This window comes from Hyperoodon ampullatus (assembly GCF_949752795.1).
Source record: "Hyperoodon ampullatus genome assembly, contig: scaffold_762, whole genome shotgun sequence".
Classification (NCBI taxonomy): Eukaryota; Metazoa; Chordata; class Mammalia; order Artiodactyla; family Ziphiidae; genus Hyperoodon; species Hyperoodon ampullatus.
This window is the reverse complement of record NW_027640744.1, coordinates 883-27,872: the sequence shown is the minus strand read 5'-3', so window position 1 is coordinate 27,872 and position 26,990 is coordinate 883. Positions and strand designations below refer to the sequence as shown.

The following is a 26,990-nucleotide window of genomic DNA, read 5'->3' as shown; positions in this document are numbered from 1 at the left end:
TCAGGGGAGCCTTCCTTGACCACTCTCCAGAACCTTTTAGTATCTTCCTAGCACCATCTGTACATTTCCTGTATTTGTCTATTTATTTATTGAGAATACTATTAGTAGACAATAAATATTTGATTAACCCATGTGAAACAGTTGCTTTTGTGGGTAAAAAAAAAAGGTTGAATATTGGACATTTCACATGGTTCATTGAAGAAATAAATAATAATAGTTATTATTAATAGTACTTATTCACAGGAGTAATTGCTATGTACCAGGCACTGTTCTAAGTGCTTTTTGTATCTCATTTATTCCTTAAAACAACTCTAGGAAATAGATACAATTATCATTCATGTCTTAAAGTTTCCCTAAGAAAGCCTAGGCTCAGAGAGGTTAAGTGATTTGCCCAAGATCACACGGACAGCAGTGGTCCGAACTTCACATTGGCTTTCCATAACTGAATGACTCTTCCCTCCCCACAGATGATGCTGAGCAAGGGCCTGAAGCGAAAGCGGGAGGAGGAGGAGGAGGGGAAAGAAGCCCTGGCAGTTGACACCTGGTGGCTGGATCCTGGCCATCCAGCAGTGGCACAGGCACCCCCAGCCGTGGCCTCCAGTTCCCTCTTTGACCTTTCGGTGCTCAAGCTCCACCACAGCCTGCGGCAGAGTGAACCGGACCTGCGGCACCTGGTGCTGGTAGTGAACACACTGCGGCGAATTCAGGCGTCCATGGCACCCACAGCTGCCCTGCCACCTGTGCCCAGCCCGCCTACAGCCCCAGGCATAGCTGACAACCTGCTGGCCAGCTCTGATGCCGCCCTCTCGGCCTCCATGGCCAGCCTTCTGGAGGACCTCAGCCATATTGAGGGCCTGAGCCAGGCTCCCCAGCCCCTGGTAGATGAGGGGCCACCAGGCCGCCCCACTGGGGGAGCCCCACCCAGCTTGGGTGCCTTGGACCTGCTTGGCCCAGCCACTGGATGTCTGCTGGACGATGGGCTTGAGGGCCTGTTTGAGGACATTGACACATCCATGTATGACAGTGAACTTTGGGCACCAGCCTCTGAGGGCCACAAATCCAGCCCTGAGGATGGGCCAGGCAAGGAGGAAGCTCCAGAGCTGGATGAGGCCGAACTGGACTACCTCATGGACGTGCTGGTGGGCACTCAGGCACTGGAGCGGCCACCAGGGCCAGGACGCTGACTCCCCCAGAGCTGGGATGTTGATCTGGTGTCCAAACTGAGCCTGGTGGCTGGACCAACTCTCCTTTGAAAGACACAGCTGGCTTCCCTAGAGAGGGGCTTTGGAGAGAAAGAATCCAGTCCTGGGCAACTTCACCTCCGTCCTCTGGTCTGGCTGATCGGGGGAGTCTGGAATTGGCCCTTGTGATGACATGACAGGGCCTGGTGGCTGGAATGTGATTGGACCAGGCCCAGTGCTGAATCCCTGGAGGCACAGCTTGGTATACTCTTTCCCTGATGTGGGAAAAGACCCCAACCAGTTTTTTTGAAATTAAAGCCAGTTGTGGGAAGTCTCAAGTCTGTGTATTGCTTTATTTCTGGGCTAAGGCGAGGGTGATAAAATAACCTCTAACATTTATTGAGCCGTGGACACCCAGCACAGTTCTAAGCACTTGACATGTGTTAATTGATTTAATCCTCATAACAAGATGGGCATATTATTAGCCCCATTTTACAGATGAGAAAACTGAGGCTCCAAGAAGTCATCACAAAAAAAAAAAAGTCATCACTTGAGGAGATAGGTTTCAAATTTCACTGCTTTTTGGTCTGAGAAGCAGACCAGTTAGGTCTGGTAACTGGCCCTCTGGAAAACTCCTGGAATATACTCAGCCAGGTCTCCCTGATGTGGCTGTGTGTGTAAATGGTGGTGGAGGAGGAGCCCCAGGCCACTATTTAAAAAGGAAATCTAGTCCTTGCCTGGAGTCTACCTGTGTGTCTTGGGGGCTGGGGTGGGGGCAGATGGGAGCTTTCAGAATGAGCCAGAAATAAAAGCACAAAGCTAAAGGCTGGATGGAGCCTGTCCTTGGAGCGCTGAGAGCCAGCTCTCCAGGAAAACACTGAAAGAAAGGGAGACTCCAGCAAGTTTTAAATAAAATCCACTCTGGGTCTCAAATCTCTCTTTGGGCAAGGGATAAGGCAGCTTGGAAGCTGACTCCGAAATAAAGTCACCAAGTGTGGTGGCTTGACAGAACGGCAGGCGATCCTGCTTTCCTTCTAGAAGAAACTCGGGCCCCAGCGAGCTGGGGCCACCTGCCTGACAGCCTGTGTGATAGGGTTGGCCTGAGCGCCGGGTGTCTGCGCCGCCCCCGCCGTCCAGCCGCATTCCTGGCCCCGCTGGGAGGGGCCGCACACTCAGAGGCCTGGCACGGGACCCAGGCAGCGTCCTTCCTGGCGGCCGTGGGGGCAGGGCAGCGCCCGGGGTACGGGACGGGGGGAGGGGCACGATGAAAGCTGCATCTGGGGAGGGTGGAGGTGGGCTGGGGGGAGGGGCAGAGGGTCGGACGGTGACCTGAGGGGCTGGCTGCCCTTCGAATGCGGGAAGCCCCGGCTAAGGGACACTAAAATCGTGGGGCCCGGGTGCCTCCACTCTGGCCGGAAGCTTCAGGGAGGCTGAAGCTGGGGTGGAAACGGGGGGGTGGGGAAGGGAGCGGGGATAGGGGAGGGGAGAGAGGCAGGCTGCTTCGGCCGGCCGCTCGGGCCTGGAAGGGGCGGGCAGAGTGGAGCTTCCTGGAGGAGCGGAGGAAGTCGTGCCCATTTCTGGAAGCGGATGGGATGGCCCCGGGTGGGGAGTGGAAATGGCCCAAAGGGAGCTGGTGCCCAGGCTGAGGGTCTTCCGGGTGCCTGACTCCAGCACCTGGTGACTCCAGCCCTGGGCAATGGGACTCAAACTCGGTTTTTACCCAGACCCAGACCTTGGAAGTTTAGGCTGAGCTCAGCAATGCCCCCTGGTGCCCAGTCTGGGGGTCTGTCCTGCCACTGCCCTAGATTCCCTGGAGACCTGACCAGTGGTCAAGGGAGTCCCCAGTGTGGGGTCAGCAATGCGTTCTGTTTACAACACCCTGAGGACCTATTTCTGATGTCTCTGGGTGCCAAACTGGGGGATAATCTGTGATACCTACTTCTATTTTTTAATTTTTGGCTGCGTGTTGGGTCTTTCTTGTGGCGCACAAGCTTTCTCTAGTTGCGGCGAACGGGGGCTACTCGTCATCGGGGTGCGCAGGCTTCTCATTGCGGTGGCTTCTCTTGTTGCGGAGCCCAGGCTCTAGGCGCATGGGCTTCAGTAGTTGTGGCATTGCGGGCTCAGTTGTTGTGGCTTGAGGGCTCTAGAGCGCAGGCTCAGTAGTGGTGGCACACGGGCTTAGTTGTTCTGTGGCATGTGGGATCTTCCCGGACCAGGGCTCTATCCTGTGTCCCCCGCACTGGCAGGCAGATTCTTAACCACTTGCGCCACCAGGAAAGTCCCTGTGATACCTATTGATGCAGACAGCCTACCCATCTGTCAACGATGGTCCCATCTGCCCCTGTGCCTGTTTGGCAAGCGTTGCTCCCCTCTCGGCAGAGTCTCTGTGTACAGTTTCTCCGGTTGTGCACTGCACGTAGGCTCCATATTTAAGGGGCTACCACACGTCTCACACACCATGCATTTACATATTTATTAAGGCAGTTTCGCAGCAGATGGAGGTCAAGTGCCTTGGGGAAGGGGTGTGCCTTTTGCACAAAAGCAGCATATGGGCTAGATCAGCCCTGGTCCCATCTCCCTGGTGCCCTCGGTTTATGACAGCTTGTGCCTGAAGACCTGCCCTACTCTCCCCATGTCTGACCCCTGGACGATTGTGCAGCTCCCTGGCTCTGGTGTGCCCCTCCGCCCTCAGGCTCAACCCCAGGAGGCCACGCTACCTCGGCCAGCAGATTCCAGGGCCCACACCATTCCTAATGGAGCCACCAGCCCTGGAGCTGGGGCTGCTTTTCACAGAGCCTCTGTGTGCTCCCACCACGACACTCCCCAGGCCAGCTCCCCTCCATGGGCATTCACAGGGACCCCCATCACACGCATACTCTTCTTTCCTCCAGCACCTGGGAGAGCTGTCCTTGGTCTCCTTCTCCCTCCCCTCCTTCCCTTCCCTCATTCAGCAAAGATTTATGGGTACCTACCCTACTGTGTGCCTGGCCCTATGTAAAAGGCAAATCTGACCACATCTCTCCCCTGCTCTGGGCCCCTCAGAATGTATCCCAGTCCTTGGTGGGGGGCGGGTCTGAACCCTGGACCGTCCAAGGCTCACCTTCTGCGCCTGTCCCATTCACTCATTCAATGAGCATTTACTGGACACCTACGGTTTGCAGTCCCAGTGTGGAGATCTAACGATGCTTAGTCAATGATGATGATGATTATGATTATTTTGGCTGCATTGGGTCTTCATTGCTGTGCGTGGGCTTTCTCTAGTTGTGGTGAGCGGGGGCTACTCTTCGTTGAGGTGCACGGGCTCCTCATTGCGGTGGCTTCTCTTGTTGCAGAGCACAGGCTTTAGGCACACAGCCTTTGGTAGTTGCAGCACATGGTCTCAGTAGTTGCGGCACGTGGGCCCTAGAGCACGCGGGCTTCAGTATTTGTGGCACGTAGGCTCAGTAGTTGTGGCGCATGGGCTCAGTTGCCCCGTGACATGTGGGATCTTCCCGAACCAGGGGTCAAACCCGTGTCCCCTGCCTTGGCAGGCAGACTCTTAACCACTGTGCCACCAGGGAAGTCCAGTCAATGATTATTGACTCAATTAGCCATACTGTGTTGAAAGCCAGACCACCTGTGTTTGAACTTCTGCTTTGCCGTCTGTGGCTGTATGACCCTAGGCAAGGTTCTCGACTTCTCTGGGCCTCAGGGTCCTCATCTGTAAGCTGGGACAGCCCTCAAAGGACTGTTGTTCTGAGGGGAGAGTGTTCTAGACAGAGGGATGTGCAAGGGTTAGGAAGTGAGGGACCCTACAATCTTTTCAGGAATCTGTAAGCTGCTGGGTTTGATTGGAAACGGGAAAAGTGGTAAGGTAAGTGATGGAGCTGGAGGGGTTGGCAGGGACCAGGGCACACAAGGCCCTGGATGGGGGAACTTTACTCTGAAGGTACTAGGGTAAAGGAATCTGGAAGTAAATGGATCTCTCTGGCTGCCATTGGTGGGAGGTGAGACTGGGGGCCAGGAGTCCAGAGGGGAGGGAGGCCGTGGAGGGACAGAGAAGCCTTGGAGAGGAGAGGGGAGGGGAGGGGAGGGGAGAGATGCTAGAGAGGACAGGCTGTGGGGGTGATGAGCTGCAATAGAGGAGGGGCCTAGGATGAGACCCAGGGCTCTAGCCAGGGGACTTGGGGATGGTGGGGCGACCCTGGGATGGTGACCCAGAGGGGGAGCAGGTCTGGGGTTGACACTGAAGCCAGAGAGGGACACAGTGGGTGCAGGGGTCTGTGAGGACTCCCAGGGACAGGCATCCAGGTGGCTGGGCCCCTGGGACTGGAGCTCGGTAGAGAGGGCAGGGGGTGGGAGCAGGCCTAAAGGACGGGAGTGAGGAAGACAGCAGTTTCCCTGGGCTGCACTGGGTAGGACCTGGCTCCTGCTTGACTCAGACTGGGTGGGGAGAGGGTGGTCCCTGAGGAGAGCCTTCCACCTCCTTCCCCAGCTCTGCAGGATGTCCTGTGTTTATGGAGGTGGCCTTGCCCGGAACTGGGACACTGGTGCCACCCCTTAAATTCAACTTCCCTTGGCCACACCCCCTTGGGTGAGGAAAAGCAAGAGACAGAGAAAGAGAGACACAGAGAGACACGAAGAGAGATAAGGAATGAGGACAGAGACATAGAGGGGCACATAGAGAGAGACATATCTTTCACCACAAAAAACTCAGAGCAAACTGGGAAAGGAGGCTCCCTTCACCTGCTAAAGGGCAGCTACAAAAAACATGCAGCTAACATCATACTTCATGGCAAAAGACTGTGCTTGTCCCCTAAGATTGGGAACAAGCAAGGATATCTGCCCTCTGAGACCCAGAGAGGGACAGGATAGCCTGTACCAGCCTCCTTGTCTGTCTGACCCTGAGCAACAAGGGGTGAATTTTCTTCCCAGCTCTAGCCTGGTCTGTCATCAGATTCCTTCCACCCTCCACCCTTTGTCCCTCCTGTAGGTACCCAGGGCCCTCAGAACAAAGTCACAGCCCCTCCTCGTGGCCCTGCTGGCCCTCCCCTCATCTTCCCCTCACTCTCACATTCACCAGTTTCTCAAAGGGGCCCTTTGCACGGGCTGTTTCCTCTACCTGAAACCCACTCTCATTTATCCACCACCTGCAGCTTGGCATGAACTCCTATGTATCCTTCAGGTGCCAGCTCAAATGTTACCTCCTCCAAGAAGCCCTCCATGCCATTCCTGATAGTATCAGAGTGCCAGACCCCTCTTACAGACCTGGATCCTTTTCTCAGAGCACTTAGCTCTGAGTGTGTAATTATACACTCATTTCATTGGTCACTTTAGTGTCTGCCCCCCTTGGACTGAGTCCTGTGAGGGCACAGTCACAGTCACTGCTGTGTCTCCAGCACTGCCCAGCCCAGGGATGGATGGATACAGAGGAGGTGTCTGCAAATAGCTGGTGAATAAGTGTATAAATGAGAAGGAGATGCAAAGGAAGGGGCATGTGTGGCTCTAGAAACACAGCCATGAACAAGGACACAGTTCTCAGCTCCTGGAAATTTCCTATGCGCTGAGCTCCGTCTGGATTCAGATCCTTTGCACAGGCTGTTACGTCTGCCCATGAAACTGTTCCACTCCCTCTTCTCTCTCTCCCTCTTTTTTGTTTGTTTGTTTGTTTTGTTTTGTTTTTTTGGCCAAGCTGTGTGGCTTGCAGGATCCTAGTTCCCTGACCAGGGATCGAACCCATGCCTCCTGCAGTGGAAGCAGAGTCCTAACCACTGGACCGCCAGGGAATTTCTACACTCCCTCTTCTCTTGCCTAGATCCTATGGGTCATTCAAGTCTCAGCTCACATGTCCCCTCCTACAGGAAGCCTTCCCTGATCTCCCTTCCTAGGGTGAAGCAGGTACCTTTCCTGGGCTACCCCAGCAAGGCTCTGACCTCTCTGCCTGCAATTCCCCCATCCCAACCCTGGCCACTCTGGGTCTGTCTCCCTGTTGGACTGTGAACTCTGTGAAAGCAGGCCCAGGCTATCTTGGTCACACTGTGTCACCAGCACCATCCAGCATGGGGCTGGGCACAAGACCAGGTGCTCATTGACCGTTTGCTGACATTGAATGAAGGACTGCTCCCTCTCTCCCCCTGGTGCTTTGCCCGTGTTCCTCCTCCCTCCTTCTGGAAAACTCTTCCCTAGCCTTTTACCTGGCTCCCTCCTCAACCCTCCAGTTTGACTCCAGGAATCCTGTCCTGAGCCTGCCCCCCGTGGTGAATTTAGGTCTGTTAGTGTCCCCAGTGCCCAGCAAAGGGCCTGTCACCAAGGGCTTGTGAATGTTTGTTGAATGAATAAATGAACAGATGAATGTTTGAATGAATCAATGAATGAGAGAGAGAGAGAGGGCACCTGCAATGGAGGAAGGGTCTCCTCAGGCCCATCAGCAGCCCTGACCACACTGTTCCTTCCACCCTTCCCGGGAGGAGGGCTCTGGCTGGGTTCTGCCACACCCCAACCCTTGGTGGCTGCCAGGCCTGGAAGGCATTTCCCAGAGGTCAGCACATTCCTGCCTTCCCCGGTGGCTGAGAGTGGGCAGGGGGCATTTCGGAGAGAGGGGAGGAGGGCCCTAGCATTCTGGGTTCCTGCCAACCAGTTCCTAGTCCCCCATGCCCTCGTGCCCTCGGGAGTAGGCCCCAACTGCTCAGTGTGGGGAGGGGGATGAATTCGCAGAGGGGCCAGATGAGCTGATGTGAAGGGTGAGGGTGCCGATGGAGCTGAGGGCCTGGTGGCCGTGCCTGGCTGGACAATGGGGCCGAAGCTGCTGACATGCATTTTGGGGGTAATCCCCAGCCTCTTCCCAGCCCCAGCCCCAGGCCCGGGCTCAGAGAGCCAGGAGCATCCGAGGCAGCGGCCGGGTGGGTGTGAGGGGCATGTGGGGGTACTTGTGCTCCCTGTGCCGCCCCCCGGGGTCTGGTGAGTCAGGGCAGGCTGGGGGCCGGGGGTCAGGGGATCAGGGTGAGGTCTAGTGGCCTTGGTTTGGGAGTTGGGCAGGTCTGGGTTCAAATCCTGGTGCTACCTATTACCCGCTGTGGGTGACCTTGGTGTCATTCCCCTCTCTGAGCTTCCTTGTCTGTTTTATGAAGGGGACAGACGTGTGTTGCAGGGTCTTTGGGCTCCAGCAGAACTGAGGTTGGACCCCAGCTCCACCACCCCCTGCTGTGTAGCTAAAAATTGGGCAAAATCTATCTTGCGCCCTTGATTCCAGGAGCCGAGCTTTACGTGCCCAGCACAGTATTTAGTACATGATAGGTGCCCCCTGAAATGGCAACTCCATTAAACAGAGAAGTGGGGCTCCCCTGGCCCCAGGCTCACTCAGACCAAAAGTCCCCTGACAAGTCTAGCTGGTCCCCTAATTTGTGTGAAGAATACAAAATACGTATAAGTAACATTCACTCCGGGCCAGGCACTTATTACAGTTTTTAGTCTCTCTTAAGTCATTTTATCTTCACAAGAAACCCATAAGGTGGGCACTTTTACTATCCCTGTTTTAGAGATGAAGAAACTGAGGCCCAGAAAGATGCTGCGACTTGCCGAAGTTCACACAGCCAGGACATGGCTGAGCTGGGATTTGAACCCAAATTGACCAGGAGAGGGAGTAGAAGTTTAATCTAGGGGTCCCAGGAACCAGCGGGGTCATGCCTGGGTGTGGAAGCCAGGGAATAGTGCTGGTGAGGGGCTGAGTCTCCAAGTGGCACCAGCAACGTGCAAATCCCAGGAGCAGGGCTCATGGTGGAGGTCTCAGCCCAGGCAAGGGAACAGCACTGGGCTGTCTTGGCTTCTCTTCTGTGGTTCCCACCCCCTTGCGGGTGGACACAGCTGGGAGATGGGGATGTTTGTTTCCCTACCACCCACCCCCTGGTGATGTCATACCTCGGCAGCCAATGGCTGGGGTCTCCCCCTCCTCCCCCTCCCCATTCCTTTTCCCCCCCAGCTTGGGGCTGGGGCTGAGCAGACGGACCAGGAGCTCTCGAGGTGTCTGGAGGCCCAGTGGTAAGAGACCGGCCTGCCAATTCCCTTCCTGGCCAGGCTGAGAAGCCCTGGGAATGAGACCCAGGATCTTGGGAGGTGCTGGGAGGGTGTCTGGGGCCCAGGAGGCTGCGTGGTATAGGAGTTAAAGGTACAGACCTTGGAACCAGACCCTGGGTTCAAATCCCAATGTTCTCTTCTTTCTAGCTGTGTCGTCTTGGGCAAGTTATTTCATTCTTTGTGCCTCTGCTTTCCCATCTCTAAAATGGGCTGAGGGAGGCTACCTCCCAGGGCTGACATGAGAGTAGATGAGTTGCTGCTTATAAAGAGCTGGGGCAGGATGCTGAGGGTGGGACAGGATTTTTTGTTCCTGGAATAGAGTGCTGGGGAGGCAAGGCTGATCTTGTTGGTTGGAGGCTGGTGCCCGAGCTGCATTTTGTCCCTCACCCAAAGCTCCTCTTTGGTAGGGGAGAAAGTGGGGCCACTGTGAGCAAAGGCTGGATATGAGACACTTTGAGATGCACAGACACACTTGCTGTCACAGACTAGTTTATGTTCCTTGAGCACTTACTATATTCTCTGAATATTCTAAGCACCTGCTGTTGTCTCACAATTCCTCAAAGCCAGTCTTATCGGCTCCATTTTACAGATGAAGAAACTGAGGCCCTGAGAGGTGAAATACCTTGCCCAAGTATTCAAACCTGAAGAGTGCTGGAGCAGGCCCTAACGGAGGCAGCTGGAAGCCACTGCCAGAATGCTTCTCCCCCCATCACTACCCCCACATCACTAGATGGCCTCAGACAACGCCTAGGGGCCCAGATGAGTCAGATCTACTCCCCACTCCCATTGCAAGGGCACCAGATCCCTCTGGTGGTTGGGGTGGCTGAGGCTCTGAGAGGGGAGAATTCCTAAACGAGGCTGGCGCCAGCCATGGTGGGGGGAGGAGGGTACAGTGAGGCAAATCTGGGGGATTCCTCAGCAGGCCCAGCTCGGCTGAGGGGCCCAGGGTACAAATGACAACCCCTCACCCCAGCCACCCTGAAGGGCATGAGTGATATCTTAAATGGGCATCTAAGTTGTGATTTCCCCAGGGAGGTGTTTTCAGGAGTTAATGAGCCTAGGCAGGGAAGGATCTTTGCACATAGTAAGTGCTCAAGAAATGGGGACTCAGAATTCTGGAAGCTCAGGAATGTACTAGGGCAGCGTCACAGGAATCGCTCAAGAAGTGGGCTGTTGGCCTCTGGAGGGTCCTGCCTGGCCTTGATTCTCCAGGGAATCCCCATTAGATCTTCCCCTAACACGTCAGCCCCCCCAACCCCACCTCCCTACCCCTCCTTCCCCTGCCTAGTGGGACAGGCAGATCTGGGAACAGAGAGTACCCGGGGTTGGGCCCTTCCAAAGCTGCTTCCTTCCGAAGCTGCTCCCACCCCATCCCACCCCAGGAGCTGGGTACGTGGCTCAGGAAGGGCACAGCTGGGCTAAATATAACCTGGGCTGGGCAGCTGTCCCGGGCAGGGATGAAGGAGCCCTCACCCTGGCTGAGCTTCCCGTGCCAGCCTCTGGGTGTGACCTTCTCTGGCCTGTCCTGGAGCAGGGAGCTTGCGGCCTAGGGGATCCTCCCCTCCATCTCCACCACCTCCCACAAGTAGCAGGCTTCTCTCACCCCCAGCTCAGGATACTACGTTATATCAGGGAGTCAGAGTTAGCATTTCAGACCTGGGTTCAAGTCCCAACTCCCTCACAGTGACACCCTGGTTCTTTTTTTTTTGGCCAGGCCACGTGGCATGTGGGATCTTAGTTCCCTGACGAGGGATTGAACCCGGGCCCCCTGCAGTGGAAGCACGGAATCCTAACCACTGGACCGCCAGGGAATTCCCTGTGATATCCCGTTTCTTAACCCTAAGTTACTCATCAGTAAAATGGGGTACCATGAGGCCATGTCTATAAAGTGTCTGCCTGGCTCAGGGTTGGCACCAATGAGGTCCCTCTAAAAATGCCTGTTCCTGGCACCCTTGATCCCCTCTGCCCAGCCCAACTCCTGCCTCAGCTGTTTTGCTGCTTGGGCCTCCTCCAGTGCTCAGAGCCACCAACACAAGTGAAGGTACAGAGTTGGGGTCAAGGGCACAGGTCCCAGCTGTGTGACCCCAGACAGGTCACTTGTCCTCTCTGAGCCTCAGTTTTCAACCCTAAAATAGCCATCACATCCAGAGTGATTTCGAGGCCTAAGGGTGCCAGCATAAGGCCCAGTTCAGAGGAAATAATCCAGATGTGGGAGCCAAGCACTACTTGGAGGGGCTGGGGGCTCACAGGGGAGACCAGGACCCCTAGGAGAGCCAGAGAGGAGCCTTCTGACACCGTGGGGTGGGGGGCAACCAGTGAAGTGGGTACAGCTGGAGCATTGAGGGGGTCCCAGTGTCCTCTATCCTGGCCAGTGGTGGGCTATGAAGGGCCATTGTGCAGCTGGGGGTGGGTGGGCAGGGGTGGAATGTGACTGGGCACAGCAGATGGGCCATTGTTTGAGGGAATGTGCCGCGTGAGGCCTGACCTTTCCCTGTGGAGTGGGGGTTGGCGGGTTGGCATGCCAGCTGAGGGCTGGGAGGACAAGGCCAGAGTCAGGGGCTCGGAGGAGGGAGACAGGATCCATCCCCTTTTCCCCAGAAGGGCCTGTCGGGGAGGCTGCATGCAAATCCTGGCTCTACCTCCTTCCCACTGTGCTGTGACCTTGAGCAAGGTCCCTGGCCTCTCTCAGGGCTTAGGGTTTTCTCTCTCTCTCTCTTTTTTTTTAAATTATTTTTTATTGGAGTATAGTTGATTTACAATGTTGTGGGGTTAGGGTTTTCTGCGGTGAGGTGGAAAGTGAAGGTCTTAGCACAGGACTGGCAAAGAGTAACCACGCAATGCCCATTAGTTATTATCCCTATGAGCAGCTGGAGCTTTCAGACAAGTTCAAGTCCTGGCTGGGTCATTTGTGACCCGGGAAAGTGACTTTCCTTCTCCCAGCCTCAGGTGTCTTCTTTGTAACAAGCTCAGTAATTGTACTGACCTCACAGGGGTGTTCTGAAATCCACATGCAATGACCCCCATGGGATATTCAACACAAGATCAAGACCACAGGAAGTTCTTAGTGATAATCATAGCAAGTGCTTATGAAGTGCCCACCATGTGCCTGGCACTGTATATTTACAAACACATTTGACCCTCCTAACAGCCCTGGGAGGTAGGTGCCCTCATTCTCCCCATTTTATAGATGAGGAGACTGAGGCACAGAGAGATGAGGTGATTTGCCTACAGGGAGTACATGGCAGTGGATATAATGATTTTACAGTGAATTTGGCCCCCTCAGTCAGCTGAGGTGGTTGGCATAGGGGCTCTGCTGTCAGAAAGGCCTAGGAGTCAGTTCTGGCTATACTGCCGTGTCACCTTGGATAAAGGTCTTCTGAGCCTTAGTGCCCCCACCTGCCCACCTGCACTATGGGGATAGAGTACCCTTTTTTTTTTTTTTTTTTTTGGCCACACCGTGCAGGATGCAGGATCTTAGTTCCCTGACCAGTGATCAAACCTGTGCCCCCTGCAGTGGAAGCGTGGAGTCCTAACCACTAGACTGCCAGGGAATTCCTGGGGATAGAGTACTGACAGAGTGTGGGAAGGGTCAGACACTCAGGAAGCAATCAGTGGGGTTAGCTGATAGTAATGCTCACGTTATTCTTCTTAGAGCCCCGGACCCAGGAGGCCCAAGGAGCTGGAGGTGACCCTGAGGTGAGCACTGGCTGGTGCCACATGCCCCTCCCTGCCCCTCCCTGCCCCTCCCTGGCCTGTCTGGAGCCTCATGACCTGGTCTCTCCCTGGCAGGCAGCGAGACCCCAGAGGAAGGGCGCAAGCCCCGCAGACGACTGTGCACCACCCCAGGCTGGGCTCCTGTTAGGAGGGGGTGCTTGTTCCCAGGCAGCGGTAAGAGGACAGCTGGGATGGGGGGGGCCCTTCTCCCCTTCTCATACCCACCTTGACCTCTCCCTTTAAGCCCAGCCTTCTCCTCTCATCCTCTCCTGGCCTCAAGCCTCCATTCCTGGCCTCAAGCCTCCATCCCTGCCCCTGCAGGCTCAGAGGCAGCTGCTCCATGCAGAACTGAAACTGGTCCTGCAGCAGAAGGGAGAGAGGAAGCAGGAGCCTGGGGCCCAGGTGACTCCCAGCAGCGCCATGGAGGCCAGGAGCCAGAGTGCTGAGGTGAGTGCCCAACACATCCTGCAAGGGGGGCTTGTGGGGCCTTGGTGGGAGGCACGGACTAGGGTAGCAAGGAAACACTTCCTGGCTTCTCTGTGCCTCAGTCTCCCCATCTGTGAAATGGAGATAGCTGCAGGGCCTATTTTATGGGTCACTGTGAAGGAAAAAAAAATTAACATTTGTAATGTGCTTAACACAGTACCTGGCACAGACTAAGATTCAAAGAAGCTAATTCATTGAGCATAATGGAATTATATTAACAATAATAAGTTTAAAAAAATAGAGTAGAAACCCTTCATCAGAAGAGGCAGGATGGTGTAGGGGTTAAAGACATGGGCTTTGGACCCATGGGCTTACATCCCAACCCTATCACTTCAGCTGTACAGCCCTGAACAGATGACCTGAACTTTCTAACCCTCAGTTTCCCCATCGGTGAAATGGGGCAATGGTCCCCACCTCTGAGGGTACTGAGGACTCACACTTGTGTCATTTGCCCAGGGCCTGGTACCTAGGAAGCCTCCTCGAATGTTAACGGCTTTCACTGTTATGGAGATGGAGCACTAGCACTGACTGCATCCCATTGGATGCCAGGCACAGAGTAGGTCTCCTTTTACAGGAGTCAAGCTGAGGCCGAGGGGTGGCAGGCAGGGAGTAAAGTGCACGGAGGCCACTGCCTACAGGACGGCTTATGGGCTCTGAGGTCACAGACCTGAGGTTGAGGCCCCACCGCTTAACTTGCTGTGTCGCATTAGGCAGTCACTTCACTTCTCTGGACCTTTGTGTCCTACTCTGTGACTGCCCAAGCTGTGGGGAGGCTGAAAGGAGATGCCACACATAAAATGCTTAGCCCGGGGCCTAAGGGCGGTGGTGATGGTCATGCTTTTCCCTGCTGCCTCTACCACAACTCTTCCTACCCCTTCTCACCATGCTCCGCCCAGCTCTCCAGTCCCGGGACCACTGCCGTGGGGCATCTGGCCAGACCTGCTTTCCCCTCTCCAAGCCCTGGGCTCAACCCCAGTCTGTACCAGCCTCAATGCACTACCCACTACAGCAACCCCTCACATCTCTGCTGCTTCAGGTCTCAGCTCACAGTCAGAGACTCCTTCCAGTACACCCATGTTACCCAACTTTACAGTAGGGAAATGGGTCCAGAGAGGGCAAAGTCCCCCCCACCCCCGCCACCAAGACACACAGCAGATTGGGTTCCTGGATGGTTGTGGAACTGAGGCCTTTCACTGTTTCTTCTGGGAAGCCCGGGTGCGGATCCCACAGTGCACTGCTGGGCCAGGGCCAGGTCAGCACCATTTACAGTAAATGCCAGGAATACCACATCTGCCAGCCCACCACTCATTACCCACGCACCCTTCTTCACTGGATTCCCTCTCCAATGGGCGTTATGCAGGGCTTGGGGTCATAGAGTCCACAATAGGGCACAGTCACACACATCAATCCTTCAAGGAGGCCAGTCCCACCTGCACCCCTCCATACCGCACCACTAAGGGTCGGCCCTTTCTTCGGGACCCCATCCTCCATCCCACCCCTGTTCTGCTGTTATTAAAGCCCCTCCCCATAATTCAAGCCCGTCCACAGACTATGGGTCCCCTCCGCACCTCCACGGTTACACTCTAGCCTCATCCATCTCCTATCTTTCGCCGCTCCTCTCAGGAAACCGTCCTCTATCCGCAAATGCTCCAACCCTAGCTCCGCCCCGAACTGGCCACGCCCCTGGGGGGAGGCACAGCCCCGCCCTCATATCAGGCCCGCCTCTCAGTCACAACTCAGGTTCTCTCTGGCCTCCCCACCCCGCCCCTCCTCTACAACACCATCCCGCGCCCCGCCTCTCCCGACAGCGGTCTTTGGGGCTCCACCAGGCCTGTGAGCCTCGAGAGCCGTTGAACCCTTTCGCGGGGTCTCACTGAGCGAGCGGCCCTCGGGCTCACTTAAAGGGGAGATGCTGGAGAGGGTGGGCCCGCGCAACCTGCCTGAGCCCCGCCGAGGCGCCTGTGCCCTGAGGACCCGGTTAAGAGCCGCTTTTAAGCTCAATGGCGGGCTCTGGGCGAAGTCCCGCCCTAGCGCCCCATGGCGACCCCTCGCCGCCCTCCGCAGGAGCTGAGGCGGGCGGAGTTGGTGGAGATCATCGTGGAGACGGAGGCGCAGACCGGGGTCAGCGGCATCAACGTAGCCGGCGGCGGCAAGGAGGGAATCTTCGTCCGCGAGCTGCGTGAGGACTCACCTGCGGCTAGGAGCCTCAGCCTGCAGGAAGGTGAGCGGGGGCGGGGGCATGGGGCGGGGCTTTCCTGCGGGGGCGGGGTTGGGAAGCTGCCCTGGGTACTGGGACCAGGAGGCGGGGTTAAGGGCTAGGGGCGGGGCTTTGTGTTACCTATCGGCTTTGCGGTTGATCCGAGCAGGAGCTCTGGAGGTTCATTGTCTCGGTTCGACTCCCAGATGTGAAGTTTACTATCTTGTGATCTTTCTGTGCCTCGGTTTTTTCACCTCTAAAATGGGACTAATTCTAGTACTTATCTCATAGGGTTATTATGTGGATTAAATGTTTGAAAACACAGCACGTAGCTAAGTGGCACATGGTAAGCACTAAGTAAGTGCTAGTTATTGTTTTGTTGTTGAGGCTGAAGAAAAGAGGCGGAGTTAACAACTTGGAGGGGGTGGGGAGGGGAGCTTAGTAAGGGATATTTTAGGTAACGTGGCTGAGGCTGATGTGATTTATTCATGCAACAACTATTTACTAAGTGCCTTCTATTTCCAGATTTATTCTGGGTGCTTGGGCTACTGCAGTGAACAAAACAGATAACACTCTCTGCACTTACGGAGCTTACGTTCTAGTGAGGAGAGACATATTTAAGCAAAATATGTAAAATACACAGTAAATTAGAAGGCGATATATGCTTACGGATTCCAGGACGGAAGCTGCATTTTTAAATATTTATTTATTTATTTATGGCTGTGTTGGGTCTTCATTGCTGCTCCCGAGCCTTCTCTAGTTGTGGCGATTGGGGGCTGCTCTTTGTAGTGGTGGGTGGGCTTCTCATTGCAGTGGCTTCTCTTGTTGTGGCGCACAGGCTCTAGGCGCGTGGGCTTCAGTAGTTGTGGCGCGTGGGCTCAGTAGTTGTGGCACACGGGTTTAGTTGCTCTGCGGCATGTGGGATCTTCCCAGACCAGGGCTCGAACCCGTGTCCCCTGCATTGGCAGGCGGATTCTTTTTTTTTTTTTTTTTTGCATTACGTGGGCTTCTCACTGCTGTGGCCTCTCCCGTTGCGGAGCACAGGCTCTGGACGCGCAGGCCCAGCAGCCATGGCTCACGGGCCCAGCCGCTCCGCAGCATGTGGGATCTTCCCAGACCGGGGCACGAACCCGTGTCCCCTGCATCGGCAGGCGGACTCTCAACCACTGCGCCACCAGGGAAGCCCGGCAGGCGGATTCTTAACCACTGTGCCACCGGGGAAGTCCCGGAAGCTGCATTTTTAAATAGGGTGAGCCAGGAAGAGCAGAAAGGCCTGAAGAAGGTAAGGGAATGAGCTATGTGGCCATCTGGAGGAGCATTCCAGGCAGAGAGAACAGCCAGTGCAAATGCCCCAAGATGGGAGTGTGCCTGGCTTGTTGGAGGAACAGCAAGGAAGCCAGGATGGATGGAGTTAGTGAAGAGTAGAGTAAGAGATGAGGCCAGAGAGGTAAGAGAAAGGGTCGTTTTTAGAGAGCTTTATAGGCCATGGGGAAGACTTTGACTTTTAATCTGGAAGGTTTGTGAGTGAAGAAAGAACATGAATTGACTGTGTTGAAATGCTGTGTTAGTGGTAGACTGGGGGTGGTGGGGGGCAGGATGGGGAGCAGGAAAAGAGGCTACTGTGATCTTCCAGGTAAGAGATTGGTGATGCTTGGGGCCAAAAGAGTGTTATTGGAGATGAAGAGAAGGGTTTGGATTCTGGATATCATTTGGGTCTCAAGCAGAGGTTCAAGCAGATGAAATCTGGGACTTGACCGTTGGACTTAACTACACAGAGGTCACTGCATAGCATCTTGAGAGGAGCAGTTCAAGGCTCTGGGAAGCGGGTGTCAAAAGTGTAATCAGAGAGGTGGAAATAATGCAGCTAGACAACCCAATGAATGTTTTCATCAAGGTGAAGAGCCTTCAGGACTGGATATGGGGAAAGAGAGGGATCAAGGATGTGTCCAGGGATTCTTGACCTGAGAATGGAGTTGGTAGTCCCACAAATGGGGAACACTGGGGCTGGAGTTTGTTTGCAGGAAAACCAGGAATATAGTTTGGATCTGTCCGATGAGAGGTGGATCCCAAGGTGGCGGTGTGGAGGGATAGTCGGATATTTGAGTCTAGGATGGAGGGGGCAGTGCTGGGCTGGAGAGATACACTTGGGAGTCAGCTTATTTATGATCTTTAAACTCCTGAATCTGGATGAGCTTCCCAAAGGGATGAGTGTAGCATGTAGATAGAGCAGAGTAGAGGTCCAAGGCCTGAGCTCTGGGACTGTGTGTCTTTAAGAGGTCTGGGAGTTGGGGAGGAACCATCCCAGGAGGCTGAGAAGGAACCTTGAGGGAGATTCCAGAAGGTGTGGCACCCTGGAAGCCAAGCCAAGCAAGTAGCTGAAGGAGAGGAGAGTGAAGCTGCGTCTCAAGCAGGAGTTCAAGCAGATGAAGTCTGGGACTTGACCGTTGGACTTAACTACACAGAGGTCACTGCATAGCATCTTGAGAGGAGCAGTTCAAGGCTCTGGGAAGCGGGTGTCAAAAGTGGAATCAGAGAGGTGGAAATAATGCAGCTAGACAGCTCAATGAATTTTGCCATCAAGGTGAACAGATAAATGGGGCAGGAGCTCCAGAAGGAGTGAGGTCAAGACAAACTTTCTTATGAGAGAAAGAATGGTATGTTATATGCTGATGGGAATAATGTAGACGAGAAGGACAAATTGATAATGTGGGGAGAGAGGGGAGAATTGCTGGAGTGTGTCCCTGAAAAGGTGGTGGAGGGATTGACCAGAGCCAGGAGTGGGGATGGTTTATCCCTACCTAGAACAGGTGGAGAGTGGAGAAAATCGCCACAGGATCAGAGGGTTGAATAATGGGGCGGGAGCTTCTGGAAGTTCTCTTCTGATTCTGTTCTCTCAGTAAAAGAAGCAAAGTTAGTGTCTGAAGTGTGAGGATGGGGGAGGGGAGTCGGAAGGGGAGGGGTGTGACCTGAATGGGCTTGGATTTGCTCAGTGAGGGAGACGGGGCTAAGGCCGAGGCCGTGGCTTTGTCCTTAAGTGTCAGAACCTCAAACTAGGAGGAACTTTGCGTCTCAATCTTGTGCTCGGGTGTAGGCGGGGCCAAAAATTTGGGAGGCGCCTCGCTGCACAGGCTCCAGAGAAGTGGGCGGAACCAGGCCTGGGCGGAGCCGAGAGATGCCCACGCCCCGCCCACTTCCACCTGGCCTGCAGGGGACCAGCTGCTGAGCGCCCGAGTGTTCTTCGAGAACTTCAAGTACGAGGACGCACTACGCCTGCTGCAATGCGCCGAGCCTTACAAGGTCTCCTTCTGCCTGAAGCGCACTGTGCCCACCGGGGACCTGGCGCTGCGGTCTGGGACCGTGGCTGGCTACGAGATCAAGGGCCCGCGGGCCAAGGTGGCCAAGCTGGTACGCGTGCTTAGCCCGGTTATGGCCCTGGACTGCCCCAGCAATCCTGTCTCTGCGCCATGAGCCCCACTGCCCCACATTGGTGGGCCAGCCTTGCCCTCCGTCTCGTCACTAACCCAGCGCTAATCCCATCCACTGCCTCCTGTTCTCTGCCCCTAAACTCCTCCCTGGGGAGGGGTACCCACCCATCCCAAACCAGGACCCTCACCCACCTCGTCAGGGGTCCTGAACCAGGGCGCTCTGAACCAGAGAGGCCAGGTTCAAGCCTGAGGGCAGCTCATTTACTGCTGAGTGACCCTTGACAAGTTTCTTTCCCTCCTTGGGCCTCAGTTTCCCCATCTCTAGAGTGAGGGTTTGGGGGAAAATCCTGGAGGAGGAGCCAGAAGTCCTGGGTCACAGTTTCTACACTCCTGTTGATTCACTGTAAGATTCTAAATAAAGTCTTTGCCTTCCGGGGCAGTAAGGGTGAAATGACAGGCAGGAAGTGGGGATGGTGTTTTGGGGACAAGATGCTCAATCCAGCACATCCTCAGCCTGGTAAAATAACCACATGGGGCTCCCCCTGCCCACCACAGGCCTCCCACTGTCCCACCGCCTCCTGCCTCTCTCCTCTCTCCCCAGAACATCCAGAGTCTGTCCCCTGTGAAGAAGAAGAAGATGGTGGTGCCCGGGGCCCTGGGGGTCCCTGCAGACCTGGCCCCTGTTGACGTCGAATTCTCCTTTCCCAAGTTCTCCCGTCTGCGTCGAGGCCTCAAAGCCGAGGCTGTCAAAGGTCCTGTCCCAGCTGCCCCCACCCGCCGGCGCCTCCAGCTGCCTCGGCTACGTGTCCGAGAAGTGGCCGAAGAGGCCCAGGTAGCCCGACTGGCAGCTGCAGCTCCTCCCCCCAGGAAGGCCAAAGCAGAGGCCGAGGTGGCTGCAGGAGCCCGATTCACAGCTCCCCAGGTGGAGCTGGTTGGGCCTCGGCTGCCGGGTGCTGAGGTGGGTGTCCCCCAGGTCGCAGCCCCCAAGGGGGAGGTGGCCCCTGCAGCAGAGGTAGTCAGCGGCTTTGCCCTCCACTTGCCAACCCTTGGGCTGGGAGCCCCAGCTGCACCTGCTGTGGAGCCTGCAGCTGGAGGGATCCAGGTCCCCCAAGTGGAGCTGCCCACCTTGCCCTCGCTACCCACTCTGCCCACACTTCCCTGCCTGGAGACCCAGGAAGGGGCTGTGGCAGTGACGGTGCCCACCCTGGACGTGGCAGCGCCTACGGTGGAGGTGGACCTGGCCTTGCCTGGTGCAGAGGTGGAAGCCCGAGTAGAGGCGCCTGAGGTGGCCCTGAAGATGCCCCGCCTCAGTTTCCCCCGGTTTGGGGCTCGAGCAAAGGAAGTTGCTGAGGCTAAGGTGGCCAAGGGCAGCCCTGAGGCCAGGGTGAAGGGGCCCAAACTTCGAATGCCCACCTTTGGGCTTTCTCTCCTGGAGCCCCGGCCCGCTGCCCCTGAAGCCGTTGAGAGCAAGCTGAAGCTGCCCACCATCAAGATGCCCTCCTTTGGCATTGGGGTCTCGCCGCCTGAGGTCAAGGTGCCCAAGGGGCCTGAGGTGAAGCTCCCCAAGGCCCCAGACGTCAAGCTCCCCAAAATGCCCGAGGCAGCCCTTCCAGATGTGCGACTCCCAGAAGTGGAGCTCCCCAAAGTGTCAGAGATGAAACTCCCAAAAGTGCCGGAGATGGCCGTGCCAGAGGTGAGGCTTCCAGAGGTGCAGCTGCCGAAAGTTCCAGAGCTGAAGCTGCCAAAGGTGCCTGAGATGGCCGTGCCAGAAGTGCAGCTCCCAGAAGTGCAGCTCCCGAAAGTTCCAGAGCTGAAGCTGCCAAAGGTACCCGAGACGAAATGCCCCGAGATGAAGCTCCCGAAGGTGCCCGAGATGGCTGTACCGGAGGTGCGACTCCCAGAGGTACAGCTGCCAAAAGTCTCGGAGATAAAACTCCCCAAGTTGCCCGAGATGGTCGTGCCGGACGTGCCCCTCCCGGAAGTGCAGCTGCCAAAAGTCTCAGAGATGAAAGTCCCCGACATGAAACTCCCCGAGATGAAGCTCCCGAAGGTGCCCGAGATGGCTGTGCCAGAGGTGCGACTCCCAGAGGTACAGCTGCCAAAAGTCTCGGAGATAAAACTCCCCAAGTTGCCCGAGATAGTCGTGCCGGACGTGCACCTCCCGGAAGTGCAGCTGCCAAAGGTGTCGGAGATGCGGCTGCCAGAAGTGCAGGCGCCAAAGGTCCCAGATGTGCATCTGCCGAAGGCACCTGAGGTGAAGCTGCCCAAGGCTCCAGAAGTGCAGCTAAAAGCTGCCAGGGCAGAGGAAGCAGAGGGGGTGGAATCTGGCTTCAAGATGTCCAAGATGACCATACCTAAGCTAGGGAGGGCAGAGTCCCCATCTCGAGGCAAGCCAGATGAGGCTAGTGCTGAGGTCTTGGGGAAGCTGGTGACACTTCCCTGTCTGAAGCCAGAGATGGGCAGCGAGGCTCGTGTGGGTGTCCCCCCTCTCACACTGCCCTCAGTGGAACTAGACCTGCCCGGGGCCTTCGGCCTGGAGGGGCAGGTCCCAGCAGCCGACATGGGCAAGGTGGAGCAGTCAGAAGCCCCTGGGGTGGAAGCGGGGGTCGGGGAAATGACCTTCTGGTTGCCCTCCGTTGAGATCGTCACGCCACAGCTGCCCACAGTGGAGGTTGAGGAAGGGCAAGTAGAGGTGACGGAGGTGAAAGTCAAGCCTTCCTCCAAGTTCTCCCTGCCCAAGTTTGGACTCTCGGGGCCAAAGGTGACCAAGGCAGAGGCTGAGGGGGCTGGACGAGCCGCCAAGCTGAAGGTGTCCAAGTTTGCCATCTCACTCCCCAAGGCTCGGGTGGGCACCGAGGCGGAGGCCAGAGGGACGGGGGAGGCAGGCCTGCTGCCCGCCCTCGATCTGTCCGTCCCACAGCTCAGCCTGGAGTCCCATCTGCCCACAGGCAAGGTGGAGGTGGCAGGGACTGATGCCAAGCTCAAGGGGCCCAGGTTCGGCCTGCCCAGGTTTGGGGTCAGAGGCCGGGACAGCGAGGCAGGAGAACTAGTGCCAGGGGCGGCTGAGTTGGAGGGCAAGAGCAGGGGTTGGGATGCGAGGGTGAAGATGCCCAAGCTGAAGATGCCCTCCTTTGGGCTGGCTCGAGGGAAGGAAGCAGAAATCCAGGGGGGGCGAGTCAGCCCCGGGGAAAAACCAGAATCCACGGCTGTGCAGCTTAAGATCCCTGAGGTGGAATTGGTTACTCTGGGGGCCCAGGAGGAAGGGCAAATGTCCGCAACCAGGCAGGTGGGCACTGAGGGCCAGGATGGGGGGCCGAGGGTGCCGCTATGCATCTCCCTGCCCCAGGTGGAGCTGCCCAGCTTTGGGGAGGCTGACCTGGGTGCCACCCCCGGGCAGCAGGCCAAGAATGCACCTCCTCCAGCAGAGGGCACACCAGGCTATAGGATCCAGGTGCCTCAGGTGACCTTGTCTCTACCTGGAGCCCAGGTGGTGGGTGGTGAGCTGCTCGTGGGTGAGGGTGTCTTCAAGATGCCCGCTGTGACAGTGCCCCAGCTTGAGCTGGACGTGGGGCTGAGCCGAGAGGTGCAGGTGGGTGAGGCAGCCACAGGTGAGGGCGGGCTGAGGCTGAAGATGCCCACGCTGGGGGCTAGAGATGCGGCGGGGGGTGAGGGGCCTAGGGACCAGCCCCCAGGGGCCGAGCGCACCTTCCACCTCTCGCTGCCTGACGTGGAGCTCTCCCCGCCCGCTGTGGGCAGCCATGCTGAATACCAGGTGTCCGAGGGCGAGGGCGATGCCGGACACAAGCTCAAGGTGCGGCTGCCCCGGTTCGGCCTGGCACGGGCCAAGGAGGGGGTTGAGGAGGCCGAGAAGGCCAAGAACCCAAAACTCAGGCTGCCCCGCGTGGGCTTCAGCCAGAGCGAGGCGGCCGGTGGGGAAGGCTCCCCCAGCCCCGAGGATGAGGAAGAGGAGGGCTGCGGGGAAGGGGCCTCCGGGCGCCGAGGCCGCGTGCGAGTCCGCTTGCCCCGTGTGGGCCTGACTACCCCTTCCAAGGCCCCTCGGGGGCAGGAGGGTGAGGCGGCCCCCAAGTCACCTGGAGGGGAGAAGTCACCCAAGTTCCGCTTCCCCCGGGTGTCCCTAAGCCCCAAGGCCCAGGAGGAAGGTGGATTCCGGGTCCGGCTGCCCAATGTGGGGTTTTCGGAGACGGGGCCTCCAGGCCCCACGAGGATGGAGGGGACTCAGGCTGCCGTCATCTGAAACCCTTCAGCAGAGGGAGACTCCCTTCCCGTCTTCCCATCCCCCTCCTCGTTTTGTGTGTGAGATAACTAGCACTAACCCTCAGAGGGCTGGGAGGCGGGCAACTGACCGGGTCAGGGCCGGGGAGTCTGTGCCTGGCTCTTTGGCAGGAGTGCCCGTATCTTGCCAAGCCATGTGAATAAAATAATCCAGAGGTAGCTTTGTGTCAGGTCTCCTCTGTGTGTGTGTTTCTGGGGCGGCGGGGGGCGGGGGGGGGGGCGGGTGCAGAGAAAGGAGTCCCTTGAGGATGGCCTGAAGGGATCCTTTGTGCAGTGAGACAGGCCACCCCTGGTCTGAGGAGACTCTGGGAGGCCTTGGGGTGGGCCTGGTGGGAGGGGGCTGTCCTAGCCCTTCAGAATTCCCAGGGGCCTCTGAGCTGGGGAAGTTCCCCAGCAGAACCCAGCTGCAGGACCCACTCCTGCCAGGACAACCCCAGGGCTTCCACCCCAGGCACCCGGCTGCCCTCTTAGGACTAAGTCCCAGGGTCCTCAGCCCCTACTGGGGCTGGGCCTCAGCCTCCAGGTACCCATCTCCACTCAGGATCCAAGTCCCTAAGCCCCCTCCAGGGTCCCCAGGCTCCCCCATTTCTCTCTGAGATGCCCTAGACAAGCTGTCTAGTCCCGAATCTCCCCCTGATGCCACTATAGCCACTCCTCCACTCCCTTCACATCTCCGCCCTCCCATTCTAGAGGAAGATGGGCTATAGATCAGTGCCCTTGTGTTGTCCCAAACTCCCAACTTACTCCAGTGCCTTCTTCCTTCAAGCCGACCCCGCCTTGGGTCACTCACTACCCATCACACGCTTCCTCTTCATGCGCACCAAACAAGGCAGGAATTACCTATGTTCCTGGTGCGCACCCCTTGCCCAGGCCCCCAGCATTTGGGGTTTTCTTCCTGCCACAGCTGACCCGTCAGTGTCCTCAGTGGCCTGTCTGTGGCCACGCTCAGGGCCTCTTCTGTCTCCTGTGTCCTGACTTCTCAGGGCTCCTTCCTCCTTCCTGAGCGCTCTCCTCTCTCTCCCACATTCCTCCTCTCTCTCCTCCTGTCCCTTGGGCCCTCAGGGCTCCTCCCAGGCCCTCATCCATCCCCACACCCTCCCTGGGCCATGTCGCCCTCCCCTCAGCTTCCACTCCTCACCTCTGTGCTGATAATTCCCCAAATCTCTCCTGGGTCCACATGGGCCTCCAATGCACGTCTGCATCTCTGCACACCCCCCTGACGTCTCCTGGACGCTAGGAGGTTGTGTCCAGTGGTTCAGAGCTTGGCTCAAGAGCCAGACTGCTCAGGGTCAAAGCCTGCCTCTGGCACCCACCTGGGTGACTTTAGGCATTTTAAAAATTTCTTTTGGCCTCTATTTTCTCTTCCATAAAATAGAGGTATTGAGGTGTATATTGTAAGGATCAGATAAGGCTTCTAAAGCACTGGGAACGGGGGATTCCCTGTGGTGGTCCAGGGATTAGGACTCTGTGCTCTCACTGCTGGGGGCCGGGATTCAATCCTGGTCGGGAAGCCAAGATCCCACAAGCCGCGTGGCCAAAATAAATAAATAAAAAATTTTAAAAAAACAAACCGGGCTTCCCTGGTGGCGCAGTGGTTGAGAGTCCGCCTGCCGATGCAGGGGACACGGGTTCGTGCCCCGGTCCGGGAAGATCCCACATGCCGCGGAGCGGCTGGGCCCGTGAGCCATGGCCGCTGAGCCTGCGCGTCCGGAGCCTGTCCTCCGCAACGGGAGAAGCCACAACAGTGAGAGGCCTGCGTACCGCAAAAAAAAAAAAACAAAAACAAAACCCCAACAACACTCAATACCCATTTAAATGTTTTAATGTTAAATTTCCTAACGTCCTCTCCACCAAACTGCTCCCGGTCCATGTTCCATCCCTCTCAAGGCCAGAGCCCTGCACAGCTCCCTCCTTTCCCCCAACCTGGCCTCCTGTGTGCCTCTTCCCCCGCCTCCCCAACCTCTCCCACCTGGGCCCTGCTGCAGGCTGGGGCCCTCCACTCTTGCCCCGTCCAATCCACTCTTCTTCACACAGTAGCTTTCTGATACTCAGATCTGCCCCTGGGGAGTTTCCTGGTGGCCTAGTGGTTAGGATTCGGCACTGTCACTGCTGTGGTCCAGGATCGATCCCTGGTCGGGGAACTGAGATCCTGCAAGTTGAGCGGTGCAGCTAAAATTTAAATAAATAAATAAATAAATAAAAATCTGAACCTGCCCTTCCTTGTTCAAAGTCCTTCTGTGGCTCCCCAGTGCCCTCAGGACAAAGTCCAGACTCCTTAGCCTGGCATTCAAGACCCTTTGCAACATGGCCCCCCTTTAGCCACGCCTCCCCAGGGCAGCCACAGGCAGGGGCAGCTGTTTTCTGAACACAGACGCACACACAAATCCCCTAGCTCGTGAAGCCTGCCGTTCCTCACCTCTGTTTAGGAATGTCCCATTCCTCTATGCCCGAGGCCCACGATCAGACTCCCCTCTCTGTCGACCCTTCTCCTGTCCAGCCCCTCTAGGGTTCCGCCACTGGACGGGGGAGGGGGCATTACCTGCCACCCCACCCCCCATTCCAGCCAGGGGCTCAGGTCTCCAACAACAGAACCAGAGCCACTCGGCAACGCTGGAACACATTCAGTGGGGCTTGGGGCCCCTCATTCCAAGCCAGGAGGGCTTCGAGGGAAGGGTGCTCCCCCTGGCAGACTTGCCCTGCGGCCCAGGTGTCTGGGGGTTGTCAGGGAGGTGGGGGTGAACCTCGCAGGGCGAGGCACGAGTGCGGTTCTCTTCCCTCCACTGGGGAGGCCTCGGGGCCAGCGTCGGGGTGGGAGGCCTCGGAAGCAGAGCCTGTGGGGCGGAGGTGGCGGCAGGGCAGTGTCTGGTGGCAGAGGCACCATGGCCACCATCCAGTCGGAGACTGACTGCTATGACATCATCGAGGTGCTGGGCAAGGGCACCTTCGGGGAGGTGGCCAAGGGCTGGCGGCAAAGCACAGGCGAGATGGTGGCCATCAAGATCCTGAAGAACGATGCTTACCGCAACCGTATCATCAAGAACGAGCTGAAGCTGCTGGGTTGCATGAGGGACCTGGACCCAGAGGAGGCCCACGTCGTCCGCTTCCTCGAGTTCTTCCACGACGCCCTCAAGTTCTACCTGGTCTTTGAACTGCTGGAGCAAAACCTTTTCGAATTCCAGAAGGAGAACAACTTTGTGCCCCTCCCCGCCCGCCACATCCGCACGGTCACCCTGCAGGTGCTCAGAGCCCTGGTCCGGCTCAAGGAGCTAGCCATCATCCACGCCGACCTCAAGCCTGAGAACATCATGCTGGTGGACCAGACTCGCTGTCCCTTCAGGGTCAAGGTGAGCGTGGCCATCCAGCCCTGGACACTCTCCTGAGGCTGAGGTTCCCCTTGTCCCACCTCCCAACCCTGAGGTCTCTGCCTCCCTGGCCATGATGGCTCTCCCCACCTCCTGGCTCTGATATCCCCATCTCCCCATCCCAATTCTGACATCCCCTCCCGCTCAGCCCTGAGGTCCCCCCGTCCTTGTTCAATTCTTAGCTCAGCTCCTCTGGCCTAGTCCTGTCCCTGTGGGGCTGACGTTCTAGTGGGGGAGATAGAGTCGCCAAGGTAAATGAGTAAAATATGGTAGGGCTTCCCTG

General features: G+C 56.9%; 3 protein-coding genes across 3 annotated transcripts; all 3 read left to right on the top strand.

The window, feature by feature from the left end:
• Positions 1 to 450: 450 nt before the first annotated feature.
• On the top strand, positions 451 to 1,512 carry SERTAD1 (SERTA domain containing 1). Its single transcript, XM_079728667.1, has one exon. It carries the CDS (start codon positions 468 to 470, stop codon positions 1,182 to 1,184), a length of 717 nt encoding a protein of 238 aa, XP_079584793.1. The 5' UTR covers positions 451 to 467; the 3' UTR covers positions 1,185 to 1,512.
• Positions 1,513 to 8,074: 6,562 nt separating this feature from the next.
• PRX (periaxin) lies at positions 8,075 to 23,494 on the top strand (the record flags this gene model as incomplete). Its single annotated transcript, XM_079728666.1, has 7 exons — positions 8,075 to 8,117; positions 12,883 to 12,926; positions 13,020 to 13,118; positions 13,266 to 13,391; positions 15,495 to 15,651; positions 18,836 to 19,032; positions 19,654 to 23,494. 7 exons carry the CDS (start codon positions 8,075 to 8,077, stop codon positions 23,305 to 23,307), a joined length of 4,320 nt encoding a protein of 1,439 aa, XP_079584792.1. The 3' UTR covers positions 23,308 to 23,494.
• Positions 23,495 to 25,773: 2,279 nt separating this feature from the next.
• LOC307070063 (homeodomain-interacting protein kinase 1-like) lies at positions 25,774 to 26,725 on the top strand (the record flags this gene model as incomplete). The annotated part of the gene is given in 4 exon segments (XM_079728665.1): positions 25,774 to 25,824; positions 25,827 to 25,940; positions 25,942 to 26,064; positions 26,066 to 26,725. Coding segments are annotated over 4 exon segments (948 nt in total).
• Between the last annotated feature and the right edge of the window lie 265 nt (positions 26,726 to 26,990).

Bases quoted from the DNA above. Each gene is read 5' to 3' on its own strand.
- SERTAD1 (XM_079728667.1), top strand. From the start codon at position 468: ATGATGCTGAGCAAGGGCCTGAAGCGAAAGCGGGAGGAGGAGGAGGAG.